Below are 22,291 nucleotides of genomic sequence, written 5' to 3'. Positions count from 1 at the left end.
CCATTTATTCCAAATAAGGTTATTGGGAGTTCTGGATCCCAGCGGAAAGATGCAGGACTACACACTGAAAGGATGGAATAGCAGGAACACGCCATTTATTCACACTCTCCATACTGACTCTAATTACATTTAAATTGTAATAATATCCCAAAACATTGCCAAGTTTTTGCAATTCATAATAGATATGGAAAATGACTGTATCATATGACATCAAATGATTCTAATATTTTATCAATGTTCTTTAATATGAATGAGCTGGATGTTAGATATCAACATGATGGCCTGTTGATCAAAATATACATTTACATTTGTTTTAATTAACGCGTAGTAATGCCTCACAGCCCTGATTTGTGTCACCAAAACTCGCTTTTTGACACTTAATTTCCATTCCATCACATTTTATTTGATAAAGCTCATGCTAAACTTTTACATCCTCGGCTAAAACACCCCTAATTTTGCATGTTTCAAAGGAAAAGAGAGAAAGATAGCAACGCATTGCGGTATGATCACACCATTCTGAACACACATCACAAATGAGCCAGAACATGGCTCCACAGTGTTAATTACTGGGACTTAATTGCAGCAATTTTTGAGGTCAGACAAGACAAGCTTCTCTGCAGAGTGCTTTTATAAAGCAGCTTCACTTTAAAGTGAGTCTCACCGGCAGAAAAATGGGGGAGGAAAACACAAAACGTAAAGAAAAGGCCAATGCTAACATTAGATTGCAATAATAACAATGTGTGCATGCATGTGTGTGTGTGTGTTTGGGGGTGGGGGGTAACATAAAGCAGTCATCATTACCATTTCCATCATAATCAGAGGAATGGCATTTAGGTGGCACCATTATCATCATTATTATAGCTAATATTACTTATGATGAGGCTTTCATGGCTTTTTGTTGGCCCCGACTAAAGTATTGCCATGGAAACAGATGACAGAAAAGAGCACAGCTTTATCAAATTACTCCATAAAGATATTCTGACCAAATGGGGCTTGATTGTTCCGCCATAAAAAGTCCCAGTTAGAGAGCTGCAGTCTGGCAGCATCAATGGTGGTTTAAATGTTTTAATCTAGAAAGAGAAACGTGTAAGATAAATAATAAAGCACTGAGGGACGCGTGACCATCACAGACCTGCTGCTACAGAGATCGGGAGCAGTACAGAAGAGTTTTGTCGGGTGGCTGGAAACAATGAGAACGATTCATCATTTCATTAGAGGAAAGTATTTAAGGAGCATATTATGGTTCTATTTTTATACAGAACACAGAAGGAACATCAGAACCATTGAGTGAATCTCTAATACGCATTTACGATAATAAAACGAGCTTCTTGTCGCCCCTTCTGGTCCGATCAAAACGCTTTTCACCCTCAACATATCAGTGCAACATTGGAACAGTAAAAAGTACGAATGCCATCTGCTCTATTTGCTCCTTTGGGTGAAAACATGCACCTTTTATATATCTGGAAAGCACAAATAGCATGTTTGGCCTTTCAAGGTATTTCAGCCGCCGTGTGTGATCTCAGTCAATCGCGAGGAGTTTCCCAACATCCTGTTCGCTGTCGGGAAGAGATTCTGTTGTCTGTATAAAAATGGCTGCATGTGAAGAAAAGCGTCTTTAAAACAGTAGCCGATTGTGGTTTATTGAAGGCCAAGACTGTTTAAGTCAACTGTTAAAGTTTCTTTTATGAGCTGGCTGCCACTCCGCTCCTGCCAGTTCCTCTGGATACTTGGCCAGTGAGAAATCTATTTTGGGTGGGTCTTCAGCAAGCTGCAAATTTTGCCAGTGAGCGGAAGATTGCACCTAAATTATGCATAACGAATGCTTTAGAATCCAAACCCCGCTCTTCTGCACAATGAGCCATGTGGCCATGAATGCGTCTAACTCCAGATGGGTCACATGAAACACTTTAATAGAGGATTTTTGCAGCCTATAGATTTTTCACATATTCGGTTAGTTGCACAGTAACTAATGCAGAATTCAGGACTCAGTGCAACCAAAGGGGTCAGTTCTATAGTTTCTATAGTGCACATTTAATATGTAATGATGTTTGACTCAGCCTGCTTGGACTATTGTAATCAGCTAAATATTGGTGCTAACCAGGCCTCCAGTCAGGCTTAAAGTTAGTCCTGAATGTGTTTGCTTGTCTTTTAACTGGACCCCACAGGCATTTACACTCGCTTCCCCTTTTCTTCGTCTTCTTGTTAAAGATTTAAACCCCTTTAAGTCTTTACTGTGGCAGCCAGTTACAGTTGGTCGTCCCAAAAGCTGCCAAACTCTGGAACGACCTCCCTCCCACTATCCCTCTTCAAACTCACCTCTAAACATTTTTTAGGATGAGACTTGTGCGGTCCTCTATTCTTTTCTTGTTTGTGTGTCTTTTAGACGTGCTTTTATTCATTTTACAGTATTTTAACTCGTGGCACAGACGTAAAATGGATTGAATTGGTAGTTCCCTTAAATGATGCTGCTGAAATGTACAACAGAATTACGAACGAGCCTCAAGGTTTTTGAAAGTGCTGTGTTTTAATCTTGACTATTTATTTAAACAGTTAATCGCTTCAGACTTCTTTTCGAGTCTTTGGAGACATTAGAGGTTATGCGCTCCCTCTTGTGCACTCAGCGGCAGCTATAAGATAGAAAACGACTTTCCAGGGAACTTTCTTAATGCTTCATCCTCATGCCTCCGTCTCTGCTGTATGTACAATGTTAAATCGGTACCACATGACGACAAGAAGATGTGTAAAAATGACACTCAATGGAATAGCTGTTCTGGCAAGTATATAGTCATGCATCAATAGAAATATAATTGTAAACTATGATGTGCCGCGGAGCAAATTGCATTTTGACAAAACTTGAGTAAAGGTTGAAAAGTGGGAACAATAATTCACTGCCGAAGTCCACAGCACCGCGGTGAAGCAAAGCACGGAGGATCCCCCATCACGTATGCGTCTTCCCCCAGATTCAGATCATTTAATTTAAAACAAATCCAGGAGGGTTCAAATTGAACACAACATGACAAACAAGACAAACCCGAACAAGAACCTCGTGAGCGGTGACGGAAGCGGCCCAAACGGCGGCGAGGAAAGTGAGAGGTTGGCAGTTAACACGTTCAAAAGGCATTTCTGGCATCACTGGGTCTCAAACTTTACACCAGCCAACAAAACACGACGATGAGATTTTTTTTGTTTCTTTTTTACCCATTTTAGACACAAGAGACATTTAATGACAGCGCTTGCACACGTAGGAATAGTTACTTTCTGCCCTTGCACGGGCAGCTTTACAAACTGATCTATAAAGGTAATAAACATGTCAAGTTCCATCTTTCCACAGCTTCTGTCCGGCGTGTGTCTGGATTAAATGTTGCTCTCCTGCTCCTCCTTCACAGGGGCGATGGTCTGAGTGCCAACATCAGATTCTTTCAAAATGATTATCTTGCTTGCTTCATTTCCTGCTTCCTTCTTGTCCTCCATCTCCTTTGTTTTCTCCCCGTCGCTTTCCTCCCCTTCGCTTTCTGCCCTTGTGTCTCTCTGGGGAGGTTTCGGCTCTGTGCTGCCTCGCTGGGTCTCCGGACTCTGTTTGAGGATGTCGCTGGTGTGCTGGTACTGCTCGTGGTCCTGGCTGTTGAAAAAAGTTCGGATGGTGTGTATGGGCAGACCCAGCTGGGCTGACAGAGTGTGGACCGCCTCCTCATCCGGGTCCAGGCCCACATCCTGAATAAAGCTCTGCAGGATTCCTAGTGCTTCATGGGATACCGTCAACCCCTCGCCTTGGGCCTCATCGCCACATTGGCCCTCGTTTGCCTCTAAACAAACCTCGGACCTGTGCTGGTCCTCATCCCTCACACCAGACCACTTCATAGCGAGCTTAAACTTGCCCTCCTTGCTGGCCCCAGCATGCTCATGAACCTCGTCATCATCCATGCATCCATCTCGTGTCTCTTTGCTTTCTGTACACCTGTCACTCAGCCTTCCAGTACAACCCCAGTCCCCTCCCAAACCGCTCCTCTCCGCCCTCCCCCTTTCATCCCAGTCTTTACGCTCCCCGTTATCATGACTGCTGCTTCCCCGGCCCTGTAAGCACACTCTCGTGTGCCCCCAGTTGCCTCCAGCCTCACACTCAGCTGGTGATGCAGCACACGGTTGCCGTGGTGACAGATGAGGCACTGCTTCAGGCTGCAGGGGTTGATGGGGCTGAAGATGGTGGTGGTGCTGCTGCAGTGGAGAGTTGCGTTGGTACTGTTGAGAGGTGGAGAGAGATTGGAAGCAATTACAGTACAAAAAAACAACACTTTTATGTCTTTAAATTGATCCAGAAATAGAAAGAAAAAAACATAAAGACCACACATATAGCTGCCAGACATATTAGTTATGAAAATAAGTATAATTTAACTCAAGTCAGGCTCAAAACAATTAAAATCAGTCTAAAGACAACCAGGCTCATGATTCAGTGTCCCAGTTAACATTTACAAAGGTTTGACACTTTGTGTTGACTGGACTGGATCAGTTGTATGAAAATATGCTGAAAATGTGCCACAGACGAACCAGTGCACGTGAACGCCTCAGTATATGTATTCTATATGACCTGAAAGGAAATGAGTTCATTATCCCTCCTCTTCTTACATATTTGGTGGTTAGCTGTTGCTTTTACTGCATTTTCATTCCACAGAGATCTGTTTAGAAGCTATGGCCAACCTCACCATCCATCCATCCATCCATCCATCCACCATCCATCCATCCATCCATCCATCCATCCATCATCCACCATCCATCCATCCTCCACCATCCATCCATCCTCCATCCATCCATCCATCCATCCATCCACCATCCATCCATCCATCATCCATCATCCATCCATCCATCCACCATCCTCCATCCATCCATCCATCCATCCATCCATCACCATCCATCCATCCATCCATCATCCACCACCATCCATCCATCCATCATCCATCCATCCATCCATCTCCATCCATCCATCCATCCATCCATCATCCACCATCCATCCACCATCCATCCATCCATCCATCCATCATCCACCATCCATCCATCCATCAGCCACCATCCATCCATCCATCCACCATCCATCATCGATCCATCCACCATCCATCCATCCATCATCCACCATCCATCCATCCATCATCATCCATCCATCCATCCATCCATCCATCCATCATCCACCATCCATCCATCCATCATCCATCATCCATCCTCCATCCATCCATCCATCCATCATCCACCATCCATCCATCCATCCATCCATCCATCCACCATCCATTCACCCATCATCCATCCATCACCATCCATCCATCATCATCCACCATCCATCCACCATCCATCATCCATCCACCCATCATCCTCCATCCATCCACCATCATCCATCCACCCATCATCATCCATCCATCCATCCACCATCATCCATCCATCCACCCATCATCTATCCATCCATCCATCCATCCATCCACCAATCATCCATCCATCCATCATCCATCCATCCACCCATCCATCCACCATCATCCATCCATCCACCCATCATCCATCCATCCATCCAACCATCATCCACCATCCATCCATCCATCCATCCACCATCATCCATCCATCCATCCATCCATCCACCATCATCCATCCATCCATCCATCCATCCACCCATCATCCATCCATCCATCCATCCATCCAACCATCATCCATCCATCCATCAATCCCCAGTTCTTTGCAGGTCATACAAACCTTTCAATCACACACTCATGCCAACTGCACATACCATAAAGCTCATAAACAATAAAACAACATGTAAACTCCACACAAACGCCCTGAGCTGAAAATCACACCTTATTTGTCTTCTAGCTCTTGCGGCTCGCTTTTATTAAAGTCCAATCCGTTCATTCTATATCTGGTAACAAATCTTGTATCAAGTAATAATAAAAAATGGATTTTTCCTCAAGCAATATCTCTAAGTATCAGTATATCTGTTTGTGAGCAGAAGTTATTGTGTTATCTTTTTCAGCTATCTTGTCCTCGTGTCCTCACCAGTGTGCTGTCATTGCTGAGCAGGTTGAGCCTGTCGGTGCAGTGCTGCTGAGCTGCCGCGTTGCTGCTCTCCTGCTCGTATATGGCGTCTCGTTCCGCCTGAGACAAGCTGAGGAATCGGCGGATCATGCAGAGGTTCTCCCACAGTGTTCTGTTCTCGGGGCTGGGGTCCTCCTTCCAGCGCAGCAGCTCACACAGCCAGCCCTGCGACACAACCAGAAACACACACACACACATAAAAGATAAGCTATATTGATTCTAACTCTTGTTTTATGTCTATAGAGGAAAATGCCGGCGCTGTTGTTGAGCACTCCGATGCCCGGATTTATGTGTATGAGCTCATGTGACAAGGCGAATGAGGGAGAAAAATATATTTGCCGCGATAAACTCGAATGCTTTGGCGAAAAAAGCTGCCTAATGTCCCGCTGTCACTAAATAATAAACACCTCCATTCGCTATGCAAATTAAGCAAATAGTTCTCTTGATTGGCGCATTAATCGATACATATTTCTATGCAAACAAGCATCTCTTCTCCTACCTTTCAATACTGAGGCTTTTGCCTACTTTAGAGCTCAATGGATGCATCTGGTATCGCTATTTGATAGATTTAGAGGGTACATGCTCTGTCTTGCAGCCTGTGGTCTCACTGCACAGTGGGATACACACATTGCGTCATTAATTCATGGGTTTTGTGTTTTTGGCTGAACACGCAAACAACCGGTCTGAAACGGAGCTCTCATTACCTGTAAGACCAGGTGTTCGAATGGTGGTGAGCACTGGCACAATGGTGCATTACCGGAGCAATGACTTTACAGCCTAAGTGAGCTGTGAAAAACAGTGGGATGTGAACAGAAAATGGTTCACAGAATGTTGTATTAGAGGTTTTTTTGCATTCTTGCTCGGACAAGGTTTTAGCTAGTCCAATGAAAATAGCTTCACAATCTCTGAGGCGAAAGTCAGAAGATAAACACCTTCGTAATCCTTCACTTTCAGACACAGGTGGGTTGGTGAGCACAGAAATTACATCTGGACGGTATAATATGGCCCACGATGCCTATTTGAGAGTAGGACTCGAGGGACTGCAGGTTATGGACCGTGATTCCGGAAAGAGGATCAAAGATGCTTCTGTAGGAAGGTGCAGAGTTGAGACCAGGTAAGGAGCCTTACAGGTTGGTGATGAACTTATAGGTTGCATACATACAGGTGTGTACGTGTGTAGGCTGATATATTGTGAGTATACAAAAGGGCTTTCATTCAATGCCTAAAGAATATCATTTCCTTTCATTTAGTTCAGATGAAATCAGCTGATTTACATGACTTGAATGTTGCTGATGTGAGGAGGAAACAGCTTCAAAGGTAAGGAATTTTTAATGCACGTGGCTGATGATGACAAGCAGGAACGCCCAGAGAATTAACTGATACAGATTAACGGACTTCAAGTGGATTTCCAGGTACGGAATCGCTTTATGATGCTTGGGGAGGACATTTAGAAGAAATCTAAAACTGACATCAATTATTTTACAGTGGGCTCATGATGTTATAAAAACTAAATATAAATATGGTGGACAATAAATTCCATACAAATCTATAATCAGGATTTCACATAATAAAGTCCCGAATTCTGGTTTCCCATTTTGTTTGCAAAGAGGTGTGTAAATAGAGCACGTAAAGGTCAATAAAGTACAAATATTCAATAATTTACTTTTGCTGTGGACATAAAATGATTGCTTTTGTAATTCATTGGGACTATTTACTAATACAATCCTCTACTGGGTAAAGATTTTTCCTAAATCAGGAGGGTTAAAACTTGAGAGTGGCAGATTTAGGGAGGCGAAGCCAAGTTAGTTTCAGATTCACAAACTGGAGAGTGATTACATTTTCACGCAGACTGACAAAAACCCACTCTCATGCACGTACGTCTGGCCCCAGCCCAAGTCTAGCACACAATACCATCCAGATGCACAGTGCAGATAGAAAGAAGAGATCCAGCCCGGTTCTGTGTGCCAAACAGCCGGGAAATACGGAAAGAGAGAGGAGAGAGGGAGAACATTGTGAAAGGAAAGTACCTCGGGGGTTTTGGACCACCTGTCTGTACCGCCGTGACCGCCGACTGACCTCCAAACATTTGCGCGATGGAAAAACAAAATGAAACGAAAGAAATGCTGTAGAGATGGAAAGGAATGGTGAAAATTGGAGACGTTCATGGGATGAAGAGAAAATGAGATAGCTAAAATCCCCCCATTCCATGAAGGGAAATTATCCTCAAAACAAAAGGCAATAACAAGCTTATGGGGCGGCCATAAAAACGAGAACAATAAACAGTCAAATCATGCCTGCGTGTATGCGTGTATCCGAGCGTTTGTTTGCTGCTGTGTGTTTGTGGCATGGCGCGCTCGCACATGCTCGTCTGTGTGCACAAATAAGTGTTGTGTGCATGTGTTTATGTATGGCGACTATTAAAGTGATAATTTAGGACACAATAGCAGTCTGATGCACTGATGATAGTCCTCTGCAGAGTACAGCTGCTGGTTGATTATCTGGGCTCATGAGTACAGATGCGCACACTCACGTGCGCGCGCACACACGGCATGTCACTGTTTCACTGAGGTACTTTTCAAGAATCAGCCACTGGTTAAATATGCATGCAGATGTGTTTAATATTGATTATACCTGACTCTTGGAGGCGGCGACCTTTGCAAACAGCGCCTGCGACACCTTCGCTCTCTTCATCTCGTGCTGAATCTCCTCGTAGATCGAAGCACTGACATTGAGAACGCAGCTGTCTGTCCTCAGCCCTCTGTCTCCAATAACCGGGGACAGTCTCGCCTGAACGATGGACAAGGGGACGGGATAATTAGGTTTTTAAGTGAGACATAGTGGGGATCTATCTAAGGGGACATTTGCTGGAAATTAATTCGATAGGGAGCAGATACAACTCTGGCTCTGCCCTGCATTTTCAAAGATTAGATAATAGATTTTCCCTCAAATAATTCTAAAAAAGTCTCTCCAGATTTAATAAAGCATGACTGCAGTTTGTATGTATAATCAATACGATTGCCAGACTCTACGGTGGCCAGGTCATAGGTAGGATTTACTTGATATCCTCCGATTGGTTATTGATTCTTTTTTTTTTTTACATTTGAAAAGGATTTGTGAACCTGTGTTGGTCTGGGTGGCGTCTTATTGCAGGTGGGGGTGAATCCAGTCAGACTTCTGTCCTTCTCCTCCTGGTAAATGCGCTCCCTCTCGGCCTCGGGGAGCTGCAGAAAACTGTACATGGCCCGCAGGTTGACCAGGAGAGACTGGGAGGCGTGTAGAGGATCCTCCTCCTTCCGCAGGATCTCTGACAGCAGCCCCTGTTGGACGCACGGCTCAGTTTAATGTTAAACGCATCACAATCCAGAAAACCCCGACGTTTTCAGCAATTTGTTTAAAGACGAAGAAGAAATACCTACACCAGAGAATAACCTCAAGCTCCCAGTTAAGGGATTTTTGCAACGGGTCCTCATATATAACCCAGGATCTCATTTTCATGTTCTCCTGATTTATTTTTTCAAAGCTGTAAATGACAAAGTGCCAGTTCCAAGTCAGCGCTAAGAGCACTTCTCTCCTGTCAAGCCTGCATTATTCTAGATGGATCTCTAAGCAGTAAAGCCTTCAAATATCCCAGGCTAATTCTAGGGCTCCTTCCCTTAAAATAAAACCAGATTTCACACTAGTGTGGAAGACCGAAAGAGAGGAAACGGCCTTTTTATTCAAATCATGGATCATCTTCGGATCCACCCGGCAGAACCCCCTCCTTCCAAACAGACGGAGTGAACAATGCGAATTGCCAAATGAAGAATGCTCGCCTCATGTCTATATGACATCTTGGCTCCGTGCCCGACTTGTATGGCTGGCACAAAAGCACCTTGGACTTGGCAACGAGGAAACATGGGGGAGGATAATAACTAACTCTGCTTACTGTGATGAAAATTATAATGACGGCAATAATAATAATAATAGCAATGGGTTTAGCCGGTCCTCTGAGCACCATTTCTGTGGGTGTGTTACTGCATGCAAGATGGTGCACACAGATAATGCGGCATTTTAGATTTCGAAAAAGAAAAAAAAAGGAATTTGATAAAAGCATTGATTATTGGTTATAGGTAGAGGCGAACTAGCCAGATGGGCTGGCCGGGTAAAAGGTGCCAAGATGGAGGGACTGTAAGATGGATGAATGGCTGGAGACAGAATTTCTCTGAGGGTTTGTGATTAGCTGGCCCAACAGCTGCTTTACTGTTGGCACTAGTGTTGTGCTGCAGAGAGCTGGCACAAACACACATTACATGGGGGAGGGGGCACTGCGGCAAAGGCCATTCAATATGCCAACCGTCATGCACATACTCACACACCTGCAATGCCAACCCCTAAAACACAGTCAATGAGAGGCGTGGGCTCCGTACCTGAGTCCTATTAAAGGCAACCCGGGCAAAGATTGCCTGCGAGATGCCTGCCCTCTTCAGTTCTTCCCTCACACAGTGGTAGATGTCGCCTGGTACGTCTGTCGGTCCCACAGAAGGCCCCGTTGGTGCCTGGTTTTGCAGCCCAGTTACAGGCCCTCCCCCCGTGTCACAGTGTACCTTCTGCGAGACTGGACAATCAGGCGGTTTGGAGAAGACTTTAGCAGGAGCCCGTCCAGCTGGCGGATGGTTGAGGTACTGCTGCGGGGATGGGGAGATGCCCTGACCAGCTAGCATGCGGCTAACAGCATACTGCTGGTTGAGAAACTGGGCCATCACAAGCTGCTGGTTGACCATTTGGGGGCCAAGGGGCTGCGGTACCAACCTGTGGGGGTGCAGGCTGAGGGGGGGGCGGCCACAAATGTTGGCTACTTCCCCTCGAGACAAGAGGAGGGTGGAGCTCTGGTCTGCCGGGCTACATGTGATTGGCTGCTGGGTGAGGGGCATGTGTGGCGGCTGATCAGAGAAGCTGTCGATCTCTGTTGTAGCAGAAAGAAACGCATCATTCATCAACCCCAAATGGAAGCTAACGCAGTGCAAAGCTTTTCTCTAGCCACCGAAAAGTGTCTGAAGAAGTCTTTCACCCAGTAAGTCAGAGGACATTTTGGTAGTTCCAAAACTCGGCAACACGATACGCAAATGATGTAAAAAACATTTTAATTGTATCTTTTAACATGTGCTATTTTCCAGGAGTGTAAGAATAAAGAATTCACAGATTTATTCGAGACCTCAGCCACAAATTGTGGAATAAAGTGTATTCTGGGTTGGTTACCTCTTCTGTGACCTAAACTTCAACTTTAATTGCAGCATTCGAGCATTTTCTGCTTAATATGCATCCTGCTTATAGGTTTTATTCCTTTCTAGCGTGGATTGACATGTAAGTGGCATCAGCCACATTCGGGGCGGGTAGTCTGGACTCGGAACACTTACCCTTGAAGCATTTGTTCTTCTTGAAGTGCTTGTACCACCGACCGAACTCTTGACACTTGGCAGCTGACACATTTGCATAGTAAGTGCTATTTACAATAGATGATATCATACTCTGAAACAGAGGGGAACAGACAAAAGAAATTCATTACATTCTCTCAGCTCCTGCTATGGGCGGCCTGGTTGTCTCAGCTGTTCACACATCTGATATTAATGAACCCGGATCTGTGTTATTAAAAAGACCCCCAGGTAAATAGGATAATAAAGACAAATGAGTGCGTGTGCTGCATGTATGGATGGATGTATGTGTGCACACGCCTTTGCCCCCGTGCTGTATGTATGCGCATAGCTGTAAAAAAAAACAAAAACAAATAAATAAAAATTAGAGGTCATCAGAGACTCTCTGCCTGTCTGTCTCACTCACGCAAACACACACACACGCTCATACACACACAACACAGTTTTCCCCGAAGACCGTCCTCTTCTGCAATCTTTCCATCTGATTACATCTTTCATCTTCTCATATTTATTTTAATCTGCTTCTCGCAAACAAGAGAAGGGGTAAAAAGACTGATAGGAGAGAAAAAGAGAGAAAGAAGGGGGAGGGAGGACTGGCTTGCATCAGATGTGCAGAGAAGGAAGGAAGGGGGAGATTATGTGCATTTTGTTTTATATCAAACAGTACATGTCCTTCGCAGCCCCCGGCAAAAATAACAGAAAGACTAAGATGATAATTAGTATTATTCATAAAGAGACCTTCCCCAGATACCGCGTCATTAATGTGAAATGATTTCTGCCGCTGTTTAATTAAAGACGTCTTAAATGGAGATTTTGAAGCCAGATTTGGAGACTTTTGCTGAATCTGTCTGGAGTGCGGTGATGGGGGGAGTGAGTGAGTGACAAAGATGGACAGATACGGAGGTGGGGAGGGAGGGAGAGAAAGGCTGAGTCTGACAGGTTTGGCAGTGGAAAAAGGAATCAAGATAGGAAGCAGCCCAAGCAGGCGGTAAGGCTTTTAAAGAGATAAGCATCTCTCTATCTGTTCCCCCCCTCACGCTCTCCCCTCACACCTTATCTTCCTCTGCATCTGGACTTCCTGTCTAAATATTGGTCCGCGCTGCACGCTCGGTCGGCTTCGTGCTAAGGCGAAAGTGCCTGTTTGCGGCACAAGGAAGGGCAAAAATATCAGACACGCAATGAACCCAAATTCCCCCTTTCCCGCCGTACCTGGGAAAGTGGGCACTCCTTGGCTAAGGTGCTCTGGTTCATGTCCTTGAGGAGTTCCTTTAGAGCATTTCTCACGGTGGAGTGACTCCACTGCTCAGCTGGCAGGTCCTCCAGTTTGGGACAGCTAAACAAAAAACAGATTAAACTAAAATTTTATGATCTGACAACTTTAAAAAGAACATAAAGAACAATATTTACTTGACAGTACCTTAAATCATGTCATCGACATTTAGCTAAAACCGTAATTTAGTCTCCGGTCAATTTGAATGATTTTCCCGGGCTCATTCAGTATGATTGCTGATTGTTACAGGCTGATTGATGCTAATTTAAAAGAAGTACATTTGTCAAAATGGGCGTATTTTCCTTTTGAAAATGCAATTTCTCGCCTAATGTCTGGAATGAAGTAACGGGCAGCAGCCACAGAACCAGGTTCCAGTCCGACAGACAGATATAAATGTTATAGATGTAATTTGGTGGCATCGGCAGACAGTCTGATAAATAATAACATTACCCAGAGACGCATCCACCTTTAACCATCCTTCAAGTCATTGTGCCATTAAGTCTGTTCTACGACGGGTCAAACAAAGAAGGCCCAGAATAAATTCTGGATGCTATATGAGGCATAGCAATGAAAATACTAAAGTATGTAAAATAAAAAAGGGCCCTTGACATTTATCAGTGTTGCAGGAAATAACTTTTAATGTTTTTCTGTGTTCATTAATATTCATTGCACTGAGCACATATAATCCCTCATTAAAGTTGATCAAATGAGATTTTACTTTATCTTCTGGCAACTGCAAACAAAAAAAATTCCAATTTTCTGGCTGTGATTTGATCCACGCTCTTTGGCTATTTGATATATTTACCACAGATTAGAAGCAGATGCAGTCTAAGGCGGAAGGTTAGAAAAGAGAAGAAGGTGATGGTGAACAGGCGTGACCCACCTGTGCAGCTGGATTTTAAGAGTGATAACGTGGTGGACGTCCTGCAACATATCGGCCACAGTGGCGTCAGGAGCGTCTGTCACACAGGACAGAGGAAGCGGGTTCCACTTGCCCACCTGGATCAACCCTAAGAAGACAAACAACCAGAAGCGATGAGGAGAGCTGCGGCATATCGCCGCTCCTAGCCTTATTTCCTGTTTTACCTTTTGCCTGCGCTGCGGAGCTGTGTGAGTAGCCCAGCGTGAGCAGAGCCATTTCAATCAGCTGGTTAAACAGAAGATCTCTCTTGATCAAGACAAACTCGGCGTGTTCTTCTATCTTCTCCCTCTCCAGAGGGTTTTCCTTGTGCTCCACCACACAGAACACGGGCAGCGAGCTCCCTGAATCCAAGTTTTCCCACCAAAAGCAAAGGCAACCTGTGATTTCAACCCTTATTAAACAGGTATTTCCTGGAAAACCTGCTGCCTACCTCTGCTGTGGAGGCTCCTGCTCTGTGGCCTCACCGCGGCGGCTTTCTGAGCCACACAGGGGTTTTTGGCTACAGGACTCCCCTGGCTGCCCTGCTCCTGACCCGAGGGGCCTGCTCCGTTCTGTTCCAGACGTGCCAGCTTGGCAGGTGGGGGTCGGGGGTCTACAGTGGGATCAGTGCCCTCAGGTTTCTTGACTCCATTACACAGGGCATCCATCTGTGGGCTCACACTAATGCAGAGACACAGATGCTTAAGATCAAACGCAGTCAAAGCAAATAAATTAAACTGAGCGTGAATTCGGTTGAGTACATTTTTTAAGAAAATTGAAAGCTGATTGTCCTGCATATCTGATACAAAAGCAACGAAGAAAGCACAATATTGACACACACAGCGTTCTGAGGGCTATCCAGAGATGACCTTCAGCCAGAGGCAGCGAAAGAGATGAATCTCTAAATCCAGTAAAAGTCCAGGGAAGGTTAGAGCACAGTTTCCCATGATAAACCCGCTGTCATTTGGCGCGCTGCTCTGAGCCCTTTCAGTTCCTCTTCATCCGGTAACGCAAACTAATCGTCCCACGTCTGATTCTGAAGTTTTATCGGGACGTAACCAACCTGTTTCTTTCGGCACAGCGCGCACGTCTGACCTGCCATCACGCCTCAACAAGCCGCTCCTGTAGCCGTCGGCCGGGTCCATATGTTGTCCACCGCTTCCATTGATCTCCGGTGACGGAGGCGAAACGCTTCTGCCGCACGCGTCCTTCTGCGCTGAACGTTTGCTCAAAAATAGAATAATTCTCTCCGTGGTCACCAAATAGTTTGCGTTGGTTTCCGGATAATTGCGTCGTGCGCAAGTTCGGAGCGGTGGGAGACGCTCTGGATCGGGATCAGCCGAGAACAATGCAGCGCTCAGAGCTCCAGGCGCCCATCCTCTCTCATATATTATGTTACTGACTCCGGGACAGCAGTTGGTTGCACTTGGAGAGCGAGAGAGAGAGAGAGAGAGAGAGAAAGGGGAGGCGCACACCCCCACACGCACACGCAGGCTCATAAATACGTTACCCAGATGCATTAGCATATGGTGTAATAATGAATTCACTAGCGCGCTCCGTAAATGTATTAAATGTGACAATTGCGCATAAATCTATTTATTATTTTCTGCCGCATGCGGTGCACGCACTTATTATTGTCTTTAGGGCATTGGAGCTCTCCATGGTAACAAAGTGGGAGAAGGTGGAAAAGGCTGGGATATTAATTTTTGAATGCTGATGTTTCATTATAACATTTGCTAGAAATATTGCACAGAAATTTAGTAAATACTAAATACTATAGTACTATAGTATAACCTACTTTTTCCCACTATGCTAGTCTACATTTTATACAAGATTCAGGTGCTCCAGGTGGTGATGTTGTGAGCTATACTACTATACTATACTACTATAGCTATACTGCTATATAGAACTGATAAATGTCTGCTGTCTGTTACCAGCAGAGTATTAATACAGTAATGGATTACTGAATACAGCCTATATTAATAGCACGGAACATAGTCACCACCTTATGGTACAGAATAATACAGTATTTACTAGACTGGCAATCATTTTCTTTAAAAATATTCTATGTATTGTGATGCAACAGTATTAAGTGAGCTTTGTATGTTGAAAAAGCACAAAGGAAATATATCAAATATATCTTCACTGTACCTCAAAGTTTTCTAAAAGCTGGTTCAGGCAGAAAAGATGAATTCTAAAGTCTTCAAGCAATCTTGTAGAATTCCAAAGTTGCATTCGGGGCTCAGCGGTCCTCCTCCGGCTGCGCTCCACCTGTGGAGGTCGGCTGCTCGCTGTGCACCGCTCCTGTGAGAGGAAGCAGGAGAAAGGGAGCGTCAGATATCCTCCATCCCGGCAGGTGGGATATCCAACAAATTGGCACAATCAGGGGGGGGCTCGTCTGTTTTAGGCACGGGCTGCGGATGCGCTGCAATGAGAGAGCATGTTTGGGGAGGGAGAGCATGCTCTACTACTTTTGACTAATTAAACAAAGTGAATTAGATATCTCCCCAGCCAGAACGAGCCATGGTTGGTTACACATCATTCATCGTGACTAATTCAGAGAGAGAGAGATGTCACTCAGCTGCCTGGAACTTTGTGTGTGTGCGTGTGTGTGCGTGTGTGTGTGTGTGCGTGTGCGTGTGCGTGTGTGTGTGTGTGTGTGTGTGTGTGTGTGTGTGTGTGTGACTCGCAATACACCTCTGGGTATCCTGTTAGAAGTTCACTGTCTCGTGTGTGTGTGTTAGATACATTTGCTACTATTTTCTGTGTGTACTTGTGCCTTTAAGTGTTGATCTATAGACACAACTTCTCTCTACCAGCTTCTGCGCCACTGTATTATCACTGGCTGGGTACTCTGTCAATGAGGCTGCCATGCTAAATGATAATTAAGACCATTACACGCTCACAGAGCATGCTGGGAGTGCAGCACACGGCTCCCTCAATCGCAGCCTCATCTCAGGGGACACCCTAGTACTCACACAGTCGTGTATCTCTCTAAATTAGGTTAGTTTTTCATTCTACCTCATTCGGCATGGATGTGATGTGGTTATTATAAACTCGTGATATGGTTAGTGAGCCTGCTGCCATTAGATGGGTGGAGGCATCATGTTGGTGTGTTAGAGGGGGAAACGGATTGCCGTCTCCCAGAACTGCACATCTCTGTTACTTTTGCTCGTGGATAACTTCCCAAGTGTGCTCGCACATCGGCAGCATCTAATCATGGCAGGATGCAAAGCACACAGGTATTCATGCAAATGTTGACAGCTTAGCCAACTTTGAACCACAAAGCACAAGTGTACAGTAGTTTAAAGGAACAGATGTTTTAGTTTTCATTTACATTTAAATAAGCGATGCCAGACGCTTTGCAATCTTTGGATTTCTGTGGGATAATTTGTATGGTTTTATTTAGGATTTTTGTTTTCTCTGTATGCTTTTCCTGCCGCGTCACCATTAATAAAACTAGAAGCAGCTGTCAGCAGGTCAGGTGATCAATAATCGATCAACTGCATATGGGAAGGCGTGAAAAACAGGGTACGAGGCAGGGACGTGCAGATTTTAGATTAGATTCTGAACTTGGCGTCGGCTGCGTCTCACCTCTGGGTGAACTGGTTTGTTGTGCAGGTTCTGTTGGAGACGTGAAGACAAAGGAAAGGATTGAAAACAGAGACAGGAAGCGCTGACATATATGACCTAATATGTCATGTGATATTCCTGCGTTGCTCGTGTTGGGACGATCTTGTGAAAAATGTGAACGTTGTTGTTGTTGTTGTGCACCTCCTGCACATGCAATGTGCGCTATTAGATTTTTCAAAACTCCTGTGAGTGAAATGAACCCGCCGTATCTCCAAACAGCCATGCCCACTTCTTCAATAGCACCCGGGGGCATTGTAAAAAGCATTAACTTAAAATGTCTGCGCTGTGTCGGCTCTGCAATGCAGCAGGGGAGCCTTAAAGAGCGAATGCATGACTGTATTTTATATAGGCATGAGGTCTGATTAGATTAGAGTTTAAGCAGGACTGTTTATAATAAAACAAAAGGACAGGAGAGAGATGGAGTGGAGCTGAAAGAGCAGAGGCAACACATCACTCATGCAAAACCAAATGTCTGCAGGTACAACCATTGCGGTTCTTTAAATGGTGCACCCTGCATTTCATTAGCATGACTGATTCTTTCTTCTTTGTTTCTTTTCTCAGTTTTTCCCCATTACATTTACAGTTTCAGCATTCCTCTGGGGACTTTTTGTGGTGGTTTAATAATGACATCTGTTCCGAACACAGGAGGAATCGTGTGGCGGAGAGGAAAATGAAAATTATATCCAAATAATCAGTTTATTTATCAGCACACAGGAGCTTGCCCTTATCACAGAAACAGTGATTCAGAGGTCAAATTTGGGTTTAAACGCCTTCATTCCACCATGATTTTGTCTCGTATAATCAAGTTTTGATTATAATTGGCTCTATTTTGGCCCCACTTCCTGGGCTCTAAACTTTTCAAATATATATCAGACAGCACGTTTTTTATGGCCATGTAGATTCCTGTTGTCTGCTGGCCGGTCATTTTAAATGTACTGTGTTAGCTCCATTTGTGATGTTATTGCTTCCGCCTTTGCAACAGCACATCTTAGCACATTTTTTATGTGTTTGTGTGTTTCAGATGTTCTTCAGCAAATAAAGTCTCATTGTTTGTTGGACATTTAAACATAGTTGTGCCCAATTCATGCATGTGGAATAAAGGTGAGGCAATACCGACAGTTACTCACATCTGCTCAACTGTCGCTTCAGTGAACTGAACTGTGACACACGCGCGCGCACAACACACACACACACACACACACACACACACACACACCCTGAAACAAAACGCATGTTTGAGCTTCAATGATGCGTGAAACTCTCAGTTACTCAGGTGAAACATTGCTGCCTGTTTTAATTTTATTAGCCGACAGTTTAATGGAAGCGTCTGAGCCTCGACTCACATTTCTGTTCCCTCTTGCTGTTTGTTCCTGTTTGTTTCACTGACACTAGTCAGCTTGTGTGAAACCCCATTGACCTTGGGTGACCTCAGCACTGCCGTGTGTGTGTGTGTGTGTGGGTGGGTGTTTGTTTTCAGGGACTTTGGGTGTTTAGAACAGCAGGCCTTTGACTGGGTGATGTCCAAAACATGGACTAATAGGGATTTTATGATCATATTTAAGTTTTTTTTAAGGTACCTTTACATTATTTGGAATATTAATGTCTTTTTCTAGCCTTATCCTAGTGGGCATAATGGTATAGTGTTATACAAATGTTATAAAAAGGGTAGTAAAGTTTGCATATTCAAAGCGGATGGGTGGAAGCCAATGTGGTCAAACAATAGTGTCCAGATAATGGTCCCAGTTACCAACACAACCTTGATTTGCTTACAGTTTTGACTCTTGGAGGCGCTCTGGTGACGTTGACGTCACTCCTGAACGTTCCTGCTCTCACCTGTTTAAAAGAACAGTCCTTCCAGGTATGACGTTAATGCTGGTAATGACTACATTTCACCAGTAGGTGGCGGTAGAACCGTAGCTGGCGCCAATGTGGCTGGTAACTGGTCTGACTGGTCTGCGTGATCAAAGATAGTTGCACGGCACAATGTGCATTTCTGAAAGAAAATAGAACAATAATGTGTAATATATATGTGTGTGTGTTTTTAAAAGTCAGCGATTATTAAATGATATAAAGATTTGTCTTTAGTTTCAAACCATTAAAATGATTCGCTGCAACTGTGGTTAGGATAAAAAGAGCTGTCACGTCCAGTGCTTTTAACTCGGGGGGGTGGATGGGGGGCGGGGCCCTTCGATCACATAATCTAACAGAATCTTTGACGCACTAATTAAAGTTAAGTGATTCCATCGAAGGTATTGGGACAAACCGTGGATGGAAGCAACACGCCCGAAACAAAGTGAAAATGAAAGTTGTCTTTCTGACATTTGTGATGTCAGTGCAGTAACCCCCCCCCCCCCACACACACACACACACACACACCGTTTAAGGTGATGGACGCTACCCACCATTGCGCACTGTGGAGAGATGATCATTGAGTCCAGCGGTACAATAATGGAACCGCTGACAGGGAGTCTCGCTCTCACGGACTTCCCTGGCTGCATCACCTGAGCTGCACCTGTGGACTTCATCCGCGTTATATTGGCGACTCACGCAACAGAGGCTCCGGGAGCGCGGGTACGCGCCCGGCGTGCACTCCTCGTCAGCAAGGATCCCATTGTGCTGAGTTGAAAGGATCGCGCCTTGTCCAGAATGCTTCAATGAGAGCAGCTCACACATTTGGAAATCTTGCGCCTTTTTTTCCTCCCAGTAACTTTGATGGGGAACTCCACATTACGTCAGGAAAATGCCTGTGATGAAGGGATTATTGGCGCCTCAGAACACGTTTCTGGATACTATTGCAACACGCTTTGATGGCACTCGTAAGTTTTCTTTTAATTATTCAGAGGTAACAAATCCTCAAAATCCTAAAGTTTAAGGTTGCATTGGTGTTACTGGATAAAACCTTATTATTTGTTTATTTTTTAAGTTAGAGTTGCCATTTATGTCCCTTTAAATGGGCTCAAACCAACGTGCTTTTGTATTTCTCGGGATCCGAACGCTAAAAAGTGGCCTCAGCGGCCGGAGGATGAGCCGCTGTCCGCGGTGCTGAAGGCTGCCTCAGCACCGCGGACAGCTCCGCGCACCCGGTCCGCTTGTTTCGAAGTTGCAGCGTTTGTCGTCAGGTTGACAGACTGGAGAGAACTTTCTGAGACACAGACAGTCATTAAAATTTCTACAACAACTCTTCAGCAGCGCTTCCATTTCCCTAATGAGCAGGCTGTCTCTCCTCAGAGATCCGAGGTATAAGAATTAAGACTTTCGCAGCATGTTTACTTCTATTCTTCTGGAATTTCTATTGTTCCATCTGTAGCTTAAATAAGGTCTTAAATGCGGCTTTAGTTGCATTCCTCATGTTTCGTAATCAAAAGTGAGTCTACCTGTGTAATAGTTTCTTCTGTGTTTTGGTGAGCTTATCCAGATCCCAGCTCAATTTCTGAGTTTTATTTGCTGCATTTTAACACCTCAAACAGATACATCAATCCTTCCTTAACCCCAGCTCTGCTACACTAGCACTAGCACTGCCATAAAAGCAGCACAGAATACATACCGAGTGACAGGAAACATAGAGCGGCCTGTGCTGGAGCGCTCTCCCAATACAAGGGGATGGAATTACTGGTGGAGAATACAGGTAGTTTGTCACAGAGTCAGTAGAAAAAAAGGAAATTAACTCTGGGTTTGAACTTCAAGATGAGGCTCTCTGCAGGCACTGGAGCTTGACGGAACAAACCAGCTGCTTTGGCAGGATACCATCGAGACAAATGGAGGGGAAGTGCTGAGTTCACAGCTATGTGTCCTCTTTGACGTCATCCAAGGTCTGGGCAAGCGGGTCAAACCTTGAACAGTCGGAAGAACGGATTAAAGTTAAAGCAGGAGGTCACAAATGTGGGCTTTGGTTGATGCTGAAGGGAGTTTATCATTTTCAGTGCTGATAAATGTTTCCCTCCTGTGTCCGGACGTTCTCCTATATATCTGAATAAAACTCCTCCAGGCTGTAACGGACACAACCAACAAGTAAGAATCGCGACACATCTGGCCCATTTCGATTAAATTGTTATAAAATCGTGTTGATATGTCAGAACAAACATGTAGCGGTTACTTAATAACTGGTTTTTGAAGTCTGACTCGCTTCTGAGAATGTTTCCTCAGCATTCTCCTGTCAAGTTGGAGAACATATTTTAGTTTGGAAACAAAGTCGCCTCTTAGTACGCGACGTTGCAAAGACCAGCGGCGCTCCTGTGCTCGCTGTCGGGTGGCGTGTGCCTTCATGTCTGCTCGGCAGATGGGATAAGAACATTTGCGTGTAGCTCCTCAGGATGATAACTGAAGATGTTATGACAGGTTCTGTCACCACAATAACACAACACTATCAAGGTGGGACTCGCTGTCCATCATGATGCTCATTACACTCACACATGAGCAAAGCTTCCTGTAACCACTGTAGTCACATGACTGTGCGACCTGTGTTCAGCCCTCTGAGGGGACGCGTCACGTCACCGTTTACGTCGAAAGCCCTAACAGCTCTCTTTTCTTTACCCTGGCATGTTTATCCTGCTAAAGTTAGCAGATTCAACCCCACAAAATTAGGTAACATAACGCACATCACGGTTGCTTTTCGTTATGATCAAAGCCCCTTGGATTTGAGCTTTGGGAGGATCAAAGGTCAAAGTCCCTCTGGAATCCAGAACAACACCAAAATGTAATCAGCTCTTCCTTTGCCCATTGTCAGCATTCCAGTTTTTAAACATGCCATCTGTCACATGACCTCCTCAGCTGATGTAAAATGTAATATGAAATGTAATATTTGCTATTTATCTCATCTTATTAAATGACCGAGTTAGCACTAGGTTAGCATTGGAAGATTATTTTGATGAAATTTTATTTTTTTCACCTTGCTTTTTGGCCTCCACACAGGTTCCATCCTTACTGAAACTCTTTCTCTCTCCCTCTTTTTCATCTCCACATGCCTTTTTCTCTTGCAGTGTGCTCCAGGGCTCCGGTCTGAGCCCATATCCTCTCATC

At 44.6% G+C, this 22,291-nt stretch overlaps 2 protein-coding genes across 6 annotated transcripts in view; one reads left to right on the top strand and one right to left on the bottom strand.

Annotated features, from left to right (window-relative positions):
* Positions 1–2,504: 2,504 nt before the first annotated feature.
* On the bottom strand, positions 2,505–15,951 carry satb1a (SATB homeobox 1a). Of its 5 annotated transcripts, none has more exons than XM_057020354.1 (12): positions 15,794–15,951; positions 14,094–14,323; positions 13,828–14,004; positions 13,625–13,751; positions 12,681–12,804; positions 11,457–11,568; positions 10,470–11,005; positions 9,183–9,380; positions 8,695–8,850; positions 8,091–8,186; positions 6,025–6,228; positions 2,505–4,236 (listed from the first exon to the last, which is right to left on the bottom strand). In XM_057020354.1, exons 2-12 carry the CDS (start codon positions 14,308–14,310, stop codon positions 3,355–3,357), a joined length of 2,829 nt encoding a protein of 942 aa, XP_056876334.1. In that variant the 5' UTR covers positions 14,311–14,323; positions 15,794–15,951; the 3' UTR covers positions 2,505–3,354. The 5 variants fall into 5 exon arrangements, with proteins under 5 accessions (XP_056876334.1, XP_056876333.1, XP_056876330.1 ...); XM_057020353.1 differs by lacking the exon at positions 15,794–15,951 and adding an exon at positions 14,484–15,044; XM_057020350.1 differs by lacking the exon at positions 15,794–15,951 and adding an exon at positions 14,738–15,044.
* Positions 15,952–19,665: 3,714 nt separating this feature from the next.
* The window catches only part of kcnh8 (potassium voltage-gated channel, subfamily H (eag-related), member 8), a 31,126-nt gene continuing 28,500 nt past the window's right edge, over positions 19,666–22,291 (top strand). Inside the window, exon 1 of the mRNA XM_057020766.1 lies at positions 19,666–20,091. Within this exon, the coding sequence (XP_056876746.1) occupies positions 20,016–20,091 (76 nt within the window). The 5' untranslated portion in view covers positions 19,666–20,015. The remainder of the gene's footprint in view (positions 20,092–22,291) is intronic.

This window comes from Takifugu flavidus, chromosome 21 (assembly GCF_003711565.1).
Source record: "Takifugu flavidus isolate HTHZ2018 chromosome 21, ASM371156v2, whole genome shotgun sequence".
NCBI classification, from domain to species: Eukaryota; Metazoa; Chordata; class Actinopteri; order Tetraodontiformes; family Tetraodontidae; genus Takifugu; species Takifugu flavidus.
This window is presented reverse-complemented; position numbering and strand designations above follow the sequence as displayed.